The following is a 15,067-nucleotide window of genomic DNA, read 5'->3' as shown; positions in this document are numbered from 1 at the left end:
CTTTTTAAAATATCTCCAAGTGTTATATTCTATCTACCTATCTATGTATCTATCTATCTATTTATCTATCTATCTATCTATTGTAGCATTTAATGTAATCACTAAGTCTTTGAATATTTACTTAACAAATACTAACAAATATAATAGGCTAAAGGCTACTTTGTGTGTTTCTTTTTTACAGTTATTTTCTGTGATTTTGAGTCTCAGTGCCACTGGACTTTATCAAATCACAGTGACCAAAGTGACTGGTCAGTGATGTCACCACAGCAAAGACAAAAGGCTGGGATGCTTCCTATGACTGACCATTCAGTAGGAAGCACCAATGGTAAGAAACTCACTGATACATATTTAGAATATAGAAAATCCCTTAATGGATCGTTGTATTTCTGTCTGGAAGAGCTGACATTTATTCTGAGTTGTGTTTGACTTTTAGTAATGCTAAGTCTAAGATTTGTAAAAGAATGACAGTATTATGTGACTGCTCTAAAACTTCCAAGCATGAAATGTACCCTGTTTTATCACCCCAGGGCACTTCCTTCTACTAAGCTCTTCCCCTGCCACTGAGGCCTCTGGGAGATGCGAGTACCACCTAACCAGTCCGGTTTTTTCACAAAGCAGCAGTCAATGCGTCCTGCAGCTAGCTCAGTATAAGGCTGGTTCAGTGGCAGGAAACCTCACACTCCAGATCAAGCTGTTTCCCTCAGGTGCAGCTGTTCGCTCTGTGGCCTTCGCCCACCAGAGACAAGATGACACCAGGTCAGCAAACATGCTCAGAATGAGTTCTCTATGCTTCTGTGAAGCGTAGTGTCAAGTAGCATGCAGTAAATCAAGTGTGATTGAAATCAGGTTGTCAGCTTGAGATCCAACTTATAAAATGAATAAAAGAGGGCTGGGATTCACTGCTATGACAGGTGTCCTGGACCTTTAGACAGAGCAAGGTCACAGAAAGTAATTCATTTTACTACTGTGGTACCAAAGCTAAATTAAGAACATTACATTATGTCGGGCACAACTGTGCAGTTGTGACCATGTTGGCAAAGTGTTCCCATGTATTGTATTGGGAAAGGTATTTCCTATTGATCTAATCCTGACGTACAGCCATTTTTAGAGCAGCTAAAAGCATTCTTGTCTCTTGATGCAGACTGGAAATGAATTTATATATAATTGGTCATGACAGAAGAGGAATGGATGAGCATATGCAATAAGTTTATACACTGGCTTTGTTAGTGCCTGTGCAGTAATGGACAGAGCAATTCCATTATGAGACACACGAAGGGGTTTCATTTATTTAGCCCACTATTCACTGAATGCTAACCTGTGGATGTAACTTGTGCACGCATACTCCATTCAAAGTGCATCTGGTTCAGATGACAGGTCAGAGGAAAACATATATGTGTTAGGGAGAATACAGATACCATGGCCCCCTGGCCACCATTTTTCTTACATAGCATCCATTTACACTGTAACTGCAACTCCATGTTATTTTTGAGAGAGCTGAGATCAGTCATCAGATCTGTTGATTGAAAAGATGCGACAGAGTACGCAGAGTTATTAGGCCTTAAGAGGGCACAGTGGCGGAGAGTCACACAGATATAGAGTAAATAGTAATGCTCAAATGCAAGAGTAACTAGCAATGCTCATGTCCTGGACCGGGTTATCCCAGAATATCTAAGTTCCCAAGCCCTACTAACAATATTTATCACATACTTAAACAAAAGAGAAATAAGGATGAAAATCATCTTTCTAATTGACACATCTGTTCTGAGAGCTTTAAGACAGTGGTGAGGTGTGCTGTAGGTGTGACTGAGGAGTTCAAGGTGGAGGTGGGTCTGCATCAAGGATCAGCTCTGAGCCCCTTTTTGTTTGCTCTGGTGATGGACAGGTTGACAGATGAGGTTAGACAGGAATGTCCGTGGACTATGATGTTTGCAGATGACATTGTGATCTGTAGCGAGAGTAGGGAGCAGATGGAGCAAAATCTGGAGAGGTGGAGGTCTGCTCTGGAAAAAGAGGAATGAACATTGCTACAGCAAGACAGAATACATTTGTGTGAATGAGAGGGACCCAGGTGGAACAGTGAGGTTACAGGGAGCAGAGGTGAAGAAGGTGCAGGACTTTAAGTACTTAGGGTCAACGTTTCAGAGCAATGGAGAGTGTGGAAAAGAGATAAAGAGTTGAGTGCAACTAGGTTGGAATGGGTGGAGAAAAGTGTCAGGTGTGTTGTGTGATAATAGAGTATCAGCAAGAATGAAAGGAAAGTGGTTCAAGACGGTGGTGAGACCAGCGATGTTGTTCGGCTTAGAGACAGTGGCACTGAAAAAAAGACAGGAGGCAGAGCTGGAGGTAGCAGAGCTTAAGATGTTGAGGTTCTGTTTGGGAGTGACAAGGATGGACAGGATCAGGAATGAGGACATCAGAGGAAAAGCTCATGTTAGATGTTTTGGAGATAAAGTCAGAGGCCAGATTGAGGTGGTTTGGACATGTTCAGAGGAGAGACTGTGAATATATTGGTAGAAGGATGCTGAGGTTGGAACTGCCAGGCAGGAGGTCTAGAGGAAGACCAAGGAGGAGATTTATGGATATAGTGAGAGAGCACATGAAGTTAGTTGGTGTGAGAGATGAGGATGCAGAGGACAGGGTTAGATGGAGGCACATGATTCCCTGAAAGGGAACGGCCGAAAGGAAAAGAAGAAGACTTTAAAATCTTTTCTGTGGGCATATTTTGGAAGGAAATATAACAAGAGATTGGAAGAAACCAAAAAATAATATGACAACATGATGCATAAAATATGTAGGTAAAATGTTTAAATGAGTAGCGTTGTTTCATCTTGTGCTTGACAAGCATGAGGATGCAAACACTGTACGTGGCCTCATGTGTTGGGAGAGACATTTCCACTGACTGCATATAGACAATGGCAGCAGTTATGTGCCATTAAAGGTTACAGCATGCCAGTAAAAGCAAATGATGAATGCCACAAATTTATATAAACAACACAGGTTTCAGAAAGCCTTTCAAATCTTACAGGAGGAAGAGCATGTTCTCAACATGTTTTAAGCCCTCAGGTGATGGTGGGTGATGCTTGGTTACTTTAAAAAGCCCTCAAAGTGTTTTTGATTCCCGATAGTGTTTGTTTCACTTGAATTCTAGAGGCGTGAAAGACTTCTCAAAGGAAGACTAGTCGACGATAAAGTTTCCTCTATTTTCTATGTGAACTTCTACGTTTTCTTCCTTATTTTTCAAACATTGGCCTTCAGGGATTGAAGATTATTTTGTGTAGTTTGTTGATTTAAAGGAAGCTACTTTAGACTGCCATGCTTTTCTTATCTTCTATAAAAGCTGAGCTACAAAAATATAAATGTTGAAAATAGGTACAGACAAATTGTTGAAGATCGTAAACAAGTCAAAAATTATATTTGACACATTTTAAAACCTTTTGCCTTTTACTGATGACCTTGATCAGTGCAAGCCAAAGTCTTCATAATAACCAAAGACAAAACATCAAGTTTAAAAACTGAAAGACTCTGTGACTGGTTGATGCAGGCCTGACTGGGAGGTTCTGGAGGCTGTGATTGGCCAGGTGGACAAGCCCTTTCAGGTGACCCTGCTCTACACTTCCTGTGCAAGAGTACGTGGAGGAGTCGTTGTGGCTCTGGACACTCTGAAGACAAGAGATTGTGAATCAGTAGGTGAGTAGCACAGCCTTTGCATGACAGATGTTGGATCAGCCCAAAGACTATAGTAACTTTTCCTCTGATAAGTCTGTTACTTCTACCTCTTTAAAATGTGCTTAGTGTTGGTTCACAGTGACACATGTTTGGGAACAACATGCTTGTTTCCACAGCAGCTGAAAGCAAAGACACTGAAAATGTGTTTCTATCCAGATAAAGTTTTGCAGCAGGGGCTTAAGTTGTATTTGTTTTAATGCTCGGAATGTCTACAATTTTTTTACAATGGGAGGCTACTTGAAATCTACTGGTGCTTAAAAATACTCATACTTCATCCATTTCTGCAAATAAACTAAAAAATATTGTATCTTACATGATGAAAATTAAACTCTAACACAATTATTTGCTGCAAGGCACATATCAAAATGAATACTGTAAACTCTGATATTGATATATTTAATGGTTTAACGAAAATAGGTTCAAGAGATAAATTACTTCAACATACAAATCTCTCTCTCGCTCTGGCAAAAAGCAGTCCTGCCTCATGCTTAAATGATCTTTACTTATCATTTAACTTCTCCGTTCGACTGAAAAAAAGACATTTCTAGGTTGCTTGTACTTAAAGACCCCCGAACATATAAAAAATGAAACATACTTCTGAAATGATTGCTGTCTAGTGTTCCTGCATTGACACTAACTGGATGGACAATAGAGAAAAAAGGAAAAGGAAACCTTAAACCGTAACAGAATTCATGCTTGTCCCACCTGAGGGATGGTTGTGGGACTGATGGAAGGGCCTGCTTGCTGCAGACTGTTTCAACCCCAGCTACAACTTTGTTGATGGTGGCTCTGTCTATCCCAAAGGGAAACCAACATAAAGAGGTTATTTTTCTTTCTGCTTGCCGTCCACTCTTGTGTCAGTCTTCCAGGTCCAGTGTTCAGTGTCCTTACAGATTTCCACAGCAGAGACCAACAATCTGTCAACTCCCAGGTTTATATTAGTGTAAAGATCTTTCCATGTTAGATCAGAGGTTGCTACTCTATGTGATGTCTTTTCTTTCTCAGATTGTCGAATTTGAGTCATTAGAGGCCTTGTAAAGTAAAACTTCCCATTTTAAAGAAAATGTGCAACAAAATACAAAGAGTTCTGAAATTATCTTGTGGCCTCATGTGGGACCAAAACTAAGTTTGAAAATCACTGGTGATCCTGCTTGTATTAAGGGGTTAAGAATATTACAGGGAACCAGTGGTAAGACAATGTGTGATTACAATATTTTATGACTGTATTGCTGTGTGGTTCCTTGAGCGCAGAACTCCAGGATCCAGCCTGTGGGGAATATTTCCACTGCGAAAACTCAAAAGTCTGCATCGACCCGACTCAAGTGTGTAACTTCCACACTGACTGTCCGTTAGGAGAGGACGAGGGATTAATCTGCGGTGAGTTTTGAATTCACAGGATGCAGAAAAGGATGCTGCTTTGATTGAAACCATGGCACTGGATTTCAGTGTGTACTGTAAAAAGTGTAAAGATACACGTTGTACACTTGTATAATGTCTAATACTAAATAATTTTTTATGTGATCTGCAATAGTGGAATGATTCTGAGAGTGGGAGTGTAACAACAAAATAAAAAGAAAGGTGTATGTATGTACTGGTGTGTGGAGAGTACTGTTCAGTGGTCCTAAAGGAGAAGACAGGGCAATTGGCAAGCTGTAATCTATCTGCATTAGCTGTAGTAAAATCCAATACAAAGGACAAAAATACAAGGACATTTACACAATAAACATATATTTACCTTAAAGTCATAGAATAACAACTATCCAAGTTTAAAGTCTTTACACCTAAGTGTTACCATAAGCTCATGCTTTGTAGAAATTTTAATTGTTAAAATGTTAGGTATTTGATGTACTTGTTTTGTTTTGTTTTAGTTTAAATAAAAAAAAACCTTTGAAATGTCTAAACAGATGGCATTCAGCATTTCTTTATAATGTTTTTGCAGCTTTTGTGGATTTATTCAAGTTTTGGAATGCCAGATTTGAAGAATGCAGTATGTTGCAGAAAAAAGGGTGTTACAAAACTATTAATAACTGTAATTTCCTGCTAATTTACTGGGAATAAAACAAGCCTCCTCTTTGAAAATGTCAGTCATTCATTTCAAAGATAAACACTGCACCACACAGGGAATCAAAAAGCCTTGCTTCATTCAGTGATGAAATCAATGTAGACGGGTCTATTTGGAATCCTTGAGTTGTGTTCACAATAGTGGTGCATAGAAAGCCACTAGTAGATTCTGTTCTGTATGAGTCCTCGGAAAATACTCTTTTTGTGTTGTTAAAGAGTTAGTTAGTTGAAATTTTAAATGCCTTTTCATCTTTCCCAAGATCAGATTAAAAGATATTAATCATGTGGAGAGTGAGTGGGCACATTTAATCTAAGTAAGCACAAGGAATGGAAACAATAGATGGCCTACTGTAGGCCTGGAAAATGGTGCTAGCATTCATTTAAAGAAATTCATTAAAGAAATTTTTTAATGTAGGGTTTTTTTTTGTTTTTTGTTTTTGCTATTCAATTTTTTTCTACAATTAAAATTGAGCAGGTGTCTTCTAGACAAAATTTAGACTCTTTAGCTGCTGTGATGTCTGTGAGTGAGTTATATGATATCAATCTGCCTCTTTCACAGGTCCTCTTCCATTTGGCTCCCACTGTTCTTTTGAACAGGATGCGTGTGGTTGGTCCGTGTCTAACCATCACACAGCCTGGAGGAGGGTCGCTGGTGCTGAGCTTTTAGAGAAAGAAGACATGCAGGGTGTCACTCTGCAGAGAACACCAGGTTAGCTGTGTGACTGTGTGTGCGCAGTAGGGACATAGTAAAATCTCATATGCTGATTTTTGTCACTCTTCATCCTGATAAATTTCTTCCCATTATGATGAATTGTTGAGTTAAAGTGAGACTGAAGTTAGAAAACAATGTTTACTCTAATATCTGTCCAAAAATCTCACATTGCTGAGCTTCAAAAATCAGATCTCTTTTTTTCTGAAACAGGCTTTTCTTTAATGGTACTTACTAGACCCAGCTCATAATGGTAACCCCTTTAACACACTATGAATTCACACCATATAATAGTTTTCGTGGAATGTTAAAATCCAGTGCAGAACATATTTGTGCAAAAAGAGTCATAATGTCAAACCCAAAATGACAAAATTCTTTACGGTAGCTTTTATTTTATCGGCTGTTGTTGGATGGAAACCGCAATAAAGTCAATTCAATGTAGGGTTTTAAAGAACTCGTCATAATTTTTCAAGAGTTATCGTACATCTGACGCCCATTAATATTCACTTTATCATGACTTCCTCAGCATTCTGCTGTGTCACATTTATTCCGTGTCCTCAGGGCACTTCTTGTTTCTCCAGATAAGAGACACTAATCCCCATCGAGAAGAGTCCATTCTGAGCTCTTATTTCCCTCCTCCAGTCTCCTCTATTACCTGCCAGGTTAGTAGTGATACACTATATCCATTATATGTCATTGTGCTGAATCTTTGCTCATCTTTTGTTTATGTTTTTGCAGATGCGTTTCTCTCTGTACCTGTCAGGGAACTTTAATGGTTCATTGCTGGTCACTGTGGTGGAGAATGAGACCAGCTCTGAAGTACTGGTCTGGAAGACACCTGATCAATGGAGAGATGACTGGGAGGATGTTGCACTGCAGCTGCCTGAGCTTCATCATGGGTTGGTATTAGGAAAAGTTGTACCTTTTTTCCTCTGTCATTCAAAAACATCAGACTCCGTAACATTTCCATGTCATTTGTTTTACATATGTATGACATATGTATATGTAAAACAACAGCTCACAGATGCTCACATTCAAACACACAAGCTATTAACCTAACCACAGCTTACCCAAGGACAGTGCATTCAGTCAGTCAGTGCCTGACTGTGGTAGGAAACCTGTTTACCTGAGGAAAAACCATGCTGGCACAGGAAGAACATGCAAACTCCACACAAACAGAGTCCCAACTAATTATTTTTTTTACCTGTGATTTGCTAAAGCTTTGCTACTTTTACATAAATAAAAAAACACAATGTTTTAATCAGACAAATGGTTACATGCTTTGCTTCAGGTTTCATGTGAAGGTGTCAGCTGTGTGGACAGAAGGCTCCAGTGCTGATGTTGCTCTGGATGACATTGCAATAGGAGCAATGTGCTTTGATACAGGTGAGCTGCTGCTGATATCACACCATGAAATGCTAAAGACTGTGACCAACTAATGTGGTCCAACATGCGGTGTAATAATGACAAAACTAACACAAATGATTATTATAAAACCGATGAGCCATTTTTTTTATGCAGCCCTCAAGAAAACTGTAGGTTGCCTGTGTCCCGGGCTCACCTTTCACCAGTTGAGCTTGTGTAACTTTTGAACAAACAGAAAGCTGTGCCTCTACAATCTTAGCTACAGTAACAAAGCCAACGCTACAACTCCACTACAGTGTTTTTGCGTGCCAGCAATAGTTTCATCATCAGAGCAAAACAAATAAACACACTCTCACACAGTTAATGAGGACTAATCGGCAATGACTGTATCAACCTTTATAAAGCAACTTTGCTTAACGTTGTGGCTGTGCCTAACTTTCAACATAAAACACAATCATCCAACCATCACAAATGAGGTTTTTTTACATAACACATCTATCAAGGCTGATTATAAAAACGGGGCCTGTTTGTCTGTCTTCTACAGTATGCTATAAATAGTACTGCTCTGTAGGTATTTAGGAGTGAGTTTTAAAATATTCTATACATATTAATTACATAAACACAGTACTGTACAGTAGGCAACAATAAATAACATAAGGACTTGCTACAATATGATTATTAATCTTCATTTTTTATTTATTTTTGGTCAAAACAATCTAATGACAACTTATTCATTAATGTAGCGCTGTACATTACATTTACATTTACATTTAGCTCACGTGTGAGTCACTTTTGTCCAAAGCGACTCACATGTGATGTACAAGGCAAGCAAAAATCTAAGTCAAGGAGAAAAACATCAAAGCAAAGTCCTTTCAGAAAAGTGTTTCACGAGATGCAAGTGCGTTTTTGTTTTTTTGTTTTGTACATATTGTAGCTGTACATAGCTGTACATATTTTCCACTGGCTGCATTTTAAATAATGTGTGAGCCTGATGAAATCAGTCTGGATAAAATAGGTAGCAGAGACTTCAGGGAGTACTCACAAATGTTATCGAAACTAACTGATGACTGCTGTCTTTTCCTCTGAGCTGCAGTGGTCCTCATTCCTTTAATGCCCCCTTTCAGTTATTTACTGTGACGTGAGGGTAGCCAACATTTAATTGTTTGCTGCAAATGCAGTACCACAAACAGAAACGTGTGCCAACATTCCTGTCTAAGTGGTGTTTTAAATAACCTTTTTCTGCTCTTATTGAAATGGTCTGGGATAAATTTTGTAATTTGGCCTGGTACTATAGTTGATTCACAGATGTGAAATTTGGCTTCATTGGTCTGGATTAAAGGGATACGTCTGTTTTTGTTTGTGCATGATTTAAGAGAAGAAGGCCTTGGGGGAGGCACAGTGATAACAGTGGTATATGCTTGTTACTCAGCTCCAGTTGGGCAAGACTGGAACATTTTCTGATATCAGGGCCAATTCAGGATCACAGAGCAATTTTAGCAAGCTGCAACTTGGCCTGATGTTTCTCTTATCATGTTTAGGACCTCACATTGTGCTGTGATCTTATCGTGGTGGTTTTAGGCTGAGGTTAAACTGTGAAGGCTTTCGTCAAATTCGAAGACACAGGTTGGTAGGGGGAAGCACTTGGCAGAGGACAGAGCCTCTGATTTTAGGTTGAGGAAAATGTGAACAACACTTTGGTGTAAAACCGTCAGCTTTTACAGAAGCTACATCGAGTGTGCTCGCCAATAAATGGACAAACACGTCTTCGGCCACAGGAATTAATCTTGAAAAATTTTATCAAATACTCATTCATTTTCTCCCTGTCCTTGAATTGTACTAATTTTGTGTTGCTTTCTGTGTGCACATAAGTTATGCTCCAGTGAAATGGAGATGGATGGCTGTAAATCTTTTATCTTGTCTTTTTTCCCACCGTTCTCTAACTTGGCCTTCTGCCTCCCTTTAGAGCTCAACTCTCTGCTCCCCATGGCAGACTTGGAGGATATCTTAAGCCCCCTTCCAGAGCCTTCTGCCTCAGGTAGCGTGCAGCTTCAGCTTTCACCTTGGTTGCCTTGTTTATTTCTCAGCATCCCCTTTTCAACCATGTCATTTTTTAAAAATCCACTATGCATGCAGAATTAACATACATAGCATACTAGGTGTTGCATTGTGCACTCGCACTTTCTCTTAATGCTTGAGGCTTTACCTACAGTACCAGCTGACCAGAAGCTCATTCTGCAAGATGTTATGCTATATGTGTGTTTCTGTTTTTTTTATGTTCAATAGCCTCTCAAATTTCAGTGTGAACACACAATCTCTCATCCATTCATGCCAGTATGTTTTTGTTTCTATGTATTTCTCTAGAGGTTTCTTTGATGACGTGGTGGTTTAACTCTTGCGGTGCCAGTGGTCCCTATGGCCCGACACAGGCTCAATGTGACAGTACCTACAGGAACAAAAATGTCAGTGTCACTGTGGGGAAGGATGGTCCTTTAAAAGGAGTCCAAATGTGGAGGGTTCCAGCCACCAACAGATACTTGTAAGTAGTACAGGAAATGCATTACTGCATTGTTGGGTTAAGTATTTTCACAATATTTGTTGACAGTAAAAAATTCTAAAACATATGGAAAAGCAGCAATTCCATTAACAGAGGATGCGAAAAGAAAGTTTTAACGCTGTTCTTACACAGTTATTTTTGAGAGCTTAGTCACCGGGGACACAGCAGTCATCTGCACAAGTTAATATTGTTGTGTGACTCACGGAGCTGAGCTAAGTGACAATTTAGAGATGTGACTGCTCATTAGGAGACTGGCTAAATTATTCAGGCCATGATATGTATAACTGATTGTTCTCCTGCCAAATCAAGATTTCAAGCTGTTTTGATTGTCTTTACACAGCCAGTCATGGGACCTTATTATCACACTCACAACATAAAATGAGGCAACACAAAAATGGTGGGATTAATCGTAGAATTTACAGGGTGTTGATTTACTCTGGTTAAATTACACACAGCTGCACTTCCTGGCAATATCAACACAGAATGTCTGTTTTTTAAAAGGGAAATCATTAAAAGGCTGCAGGTGTCACCTGATTGGTTTCTTATGCTACAGCATACTGTCTGTCTCTTAAGGATGATATATTCTTTAGAGACTCGGCCAGAGAGCAGTTTCTTTCAGTCACAGCATTTAATCCCTTTGTGCACGGATGTCCCTCAGGATCTCTGCTTATGGGGCTGCAGGTGGGAAAGGAGCCAAAAACCACAACAAACGCAACCATGGGGTCTTCATATCTGCCATATTTCCTCTGGAGAAAGGAGATATAATTTACATCTTAGTGGGGCACCAGGGAGAGGACGCGTGCCCGGGGGTGAGTAGGGTAAACTTAAGGACAGGAAGAGAGGATTTATTGATATTTTTGTCCAGGGAAAGAGGAGATGAGAGGCTGACCTAGATAAGAATTTTTTTACTGTTGGAACTTGAATCTCCTTCTTCCTCGTGGTGCAGAGAAATACCTACACTCAGAAGATATGCCTAGGAGAGTCGTCTGTGATTGAAGATGATGTCAGGGGAGAGGCTGAAGCCGAGTGGTCTGGAGGAGGAGGTGGAGGAGGGGGGGCTACCTACATCTTTAAGGTGCTTCAACACATGTGTCCTTACTATGTAAAACAACGTGCAGATTATGTGTATATGCTCATACTGTACGTGTAAAATTGTCAGCAGGCAAAATGAAACATCTAGTTGAGCTACAAAACAGCAACTTTATCATAAAAATTTGAATTTTTAAATGTTTGGATGCTAATTTGCATCATTTAGTCTAAAACAAATGAGAGAGAATTTGTCGTTTGTCTGCTCAGATGGAGGGAGGCGAGCTTGTACCCTTGCTAATCGCAGCAGGTGGAGGAGGAAATGCCTACTTGGAAGACCCAGAGTCCAGTCTGGATCAGATACCACTGGAGCAGTATGAGAACAGTACCTTCCGTCCCAGCACCAATGGTGGAACTGGAGCTGCAGGTGCGCACTACCAAAGCATTAAACTGTTTCCTACTGTCTGAAATTATAGTGTGTAGTAGTATCAAGATTTATGTGCCTAGCTTTGGGGGGCTGTTGTGTTATCCCTTCTACTGTTTTGTCAGTCTCTCAAAAACAAAACTTTGAATTAAAAAATATAATGGAAGATTGTTAAATTACTACAGAAAATCGATAAAATAGATTCAACAACCAAAAGCAGTTTTAATGGAAATTGTTTATTAGATAGTTAAATTCATGATAGTAGAAAATGTAAACAAATAGATCATTATCATGTAGTATAGATCCCATCATGGCCTGAACCAGGGAGGTTGTAGTTCATGGTCTGCATTTGAAACCCCTGTCTACCAAACCCTAACTGACATTATATTTTTCTAAAGCTGTTTAAAGATGTAGAATAGTCAGTGTAGATGCAAAATCCTGGCATTTAGTTGATCTTTTCAGGACGCTGTGGTTTGTAAGAATATATGTGTCTCCCCAAATCCTGTGTTGATTAAAGATTTTGAGCAATAAGTTTAGATAAAAGTTTTAGAAAATAACACAATGGTCATAAAATGTATTTATTTTTTCACAGTTTGATGGTATAGACAATGTGATGTTACAACACCCCGTACTAATTGTTGGGGGACATAGGTGCAATCTTGTGAAGTATGCTGCAGACGTGGGGGAAAAAACATTGCAGAATCAAAGATTGTGTCTTCTATAATTGAGAATTAAAAAAAATAGATTTTTGTACTCAACTGCGAGAAAACACTGCAATATGCACAACATAAACATGTAGGTCATCTCCATCTTTATCACATTTTAGTAACTTCCAAATTACCTTTAAAAGGGTCTGTTGATATTGTGAATACTCTGTACTCCATCACTGGCAGACTTGTTGTGTAAAAATACACATCTACAAAATGTTGAGAATAAAGATGAATCCTTACACTGCAACAAAGACGCTATTGTCCTCCGGTGCAGCTGCAAACGACAACAGACTTTTCACCCTGAAACTGAGTGAACTTTTAAGTGTGTTGGCCTGAGAGAATTCGGACTTGTGTGCGGACAATGGATAATAGTCTATCTGCATTGTACTTTTACTTTCTTGACCTTTGAAGCAGGACATATATTGCAGAGTGTAAATCTCCCCTGACCAACAGAGTCAACACAGCACAACTATCAGCCCATCTATTAAAACCTCTGTGTGCCGTTAAATAAACGGTGTCATGAGAAATACTGTCAGTTTTAGTAGTGTTTTGAGGATGTGTGTGTGAACTGTGGGTTTGCTGTTGCATATACAGTACAGTATAAGTGTAACTGCATCTTGTGAAAAGCTACAACACAGTAGAGTATGTAAGAGAGCAGCTGCCATAGTAGGTGCCACCTTACCTTTGCCCCATCTCCTACAGATCTGAATACATTTAACTGTTTAACAAAACCAGACAAATGCAGGTAACAGTTCTAACCACCGTAGTAGGCTGTGAACATCAGCATCCCCCAGGAGGCAATAAAGCGTGATGTTATAGATTTTTTTTGCCATTGTTCTACTTAAAAAAAAATTGGAATGAGAAAGTGAGTGGAGAACATTTTTGTAAATCCTTAAAAATCAACCTGTACCTGTCATGTACAGGTACTGTTTGTTTCTGTGGGTCTGTGTGTGTGTGTGTGTGTGTAGGTTGGGTAAAGGGTACGGTATGAAACCATTTCTAAAGAGTGTTACTGTGGCCTTTTAAAGCCTTTTAAATTCTGGGGAGTTTTTGTCGTAATCACCAGTAACTGCAACGAGTGTTTAATACACAGCAGTGTAATGTGCTAATGTGAAATAGTGTAGTAAATGTCACCAACATCAGTGTCTGAGCTCATTCGCTCATCATTGACTCTAAATTCACACACTCCTATAGAGTCTAACTGTGTAACATGTTACAACTCAATCAAGAATTTTTTTGATTTTGGTCGGCCTTACTGTAGATGACACCAGTCCTTTAAAACAATCCTGAATTGGTGATAATGACCCTGACGATCAGCTTGGGACAAAAAGTAGCTTTTACTGTAAGCAGAAATACACCTCCCCTAGACACTGGTTAATGAGCTCCCAAATATTTTTGAGCCCTTTCTGTGAATTTGTCTTGTTGATAAATCTAACAAGCTGTGGAAACATTACCAGCCCAGTTGATGGACAGTAACTGAACAATTAACCGAAACACATTTATTACCTGTTGATTTCTGTCTGCCTGCTCATTAATAATTTTACTTTTATACAGTTAAATATTATTGGATCTTTTGGTTCTATGCTTTTATCTGCTGCTGCTTTTATCTGCTTATCAGTACAGAGTTTATGCCTTGCCTGGGGATTGAAGCTGTTAAAGTTAATATTGCTTGCAGAAGGGTTTGTGTCTTTGTCCCTGCACTGCGGTGACCTAGGGTCAGTCATACAGTCCCTGCTCCACTCATTCTACTGTATATAAAATTGCTTTTAAACTTTCACAAAGTTGTTATGAAATGGAAAAGCCTCAATTCAACTTGCCTCATCGTCAACATCATTATGTACTCAACAAGTGGATAAGTGGAAAGTGTGGAGATGTTTGCTATCAAACAGGCAAAAGCAACAAAGATCTCTACTCTTGAATATGTTTATTTAGGTGACTGAATGGCATAAGCCTTGTTGACCCTGTTATGTCCACCCACCAGCTGCATGTGAACAGAAACAAAGAATAGGTTACATGACAAAAACATGAAAAAACCGTCAACAAAAAAAACCTTGCCTTCTTGGGACATCCCTCTGGATGCTGGCTCAGTGAGTAAAGCCTGATTTGCAGGCTGAGCACCCAGTCAGACAGCGCTCTTTCACTGAATGCCTCTGTCGCTGATTCAACATGCTAAATCAGCTCAACAGACGCCAGGAGGAGCTGACAAGTAGTACCACTGGAGCCAGTCCCACACAACAAGGCTACAAGCAATGGCCATCACAAATGCTTAAGGACTAGCTTTGTGTGAGGCCGTCAGTTATGATACTGACTAGCAAAAGCGTGGATGAACCGTCTTCAGAAGTTCACACTGGTAACTAGTCAGGATGTATAATTATCAATTTGTTAAAATACTTGTATAATGGCTTTGGCTTTGATGAACCCACCCGGGGTTTTCTGACCACCCACAAAGGATACAGTTAAGACAATAATACATTGTCAATGCTACTGTAGGA

The 15,067-nt window shown here is 39.4% G+C and overlaps 1 protein-coding gene across 1 annotated transcript in view; it reads left to right on the top strand.

Moving 5' to 3' along the window:
- ltk (leukocyte receptor tyrosine kinase) overlaps window positions 1–15,067 on the top strand; it is a 45,245-nt gene that overhangs the window by 14,097 nt on the left and 16,081 nt on the right. The window contains exons 3-15 of the mRNA XM_067480746.1: window positions 182–325; window positions 528–756; window positions 3,542–3,687; window positions 4,978–5,103; window positions 6,347–6,496; window positions 7,058–7,158; window positions 7,235–7,395; window positions 7,788–7,882; window positions 9,825–9,896; window positions 10,223–10,397; window positions 11,074–11,224; window positions 11,362–11,490; window positions 11,712–11,868. Coding sequence (XP_067336847.1) covers window positions 182–325; window positions 528–756; window positions 3,542–3,687; window positions 4,978–5,103; window positions 6,347–6,496; window positions 7,058–7,158; window positions 7,235–7,395; window positions 7,788–7,882; window positions 9,825–9,896; window positions 10,223–10,397; window positions 11,074–11,224; window positions 11,362–11,490; window positions 11,712–11,868 — 1,836 coding nt within the window. The remainder of the gene's footprint in view (window positions 1–181; window positions 326–527; window positions 757–3,541; window positions 3,688–4,977; window positions 5,104–6,346; window positions 6,497–7,057; window positions 7,159–7,234; window positions 7,396–7,787; window positions 7,883–9,824; window positions 9,897–10,222; window positions 10,398–11,073; window positions 11,225–11,361; window positions 11,491–11,711; window positions 11,869–15,067) is intronic.

Source organism: Channa argus, chromosome 16 (assembly GCF_033026475.1).
Source record: "Channa argus isolate prfri chromosome 16, Channa argus male v1.0, whole genome shotgun sequence".
Taxonomy (NCBI): Eukaryota; Metazoa; Chordata; class Actinopteri; order Anabantiformes; family Channidae; genus Channa; species Channa argus.
This window is presented reverse-complemented; position numbering and strand designations above follow the sequence as displayed.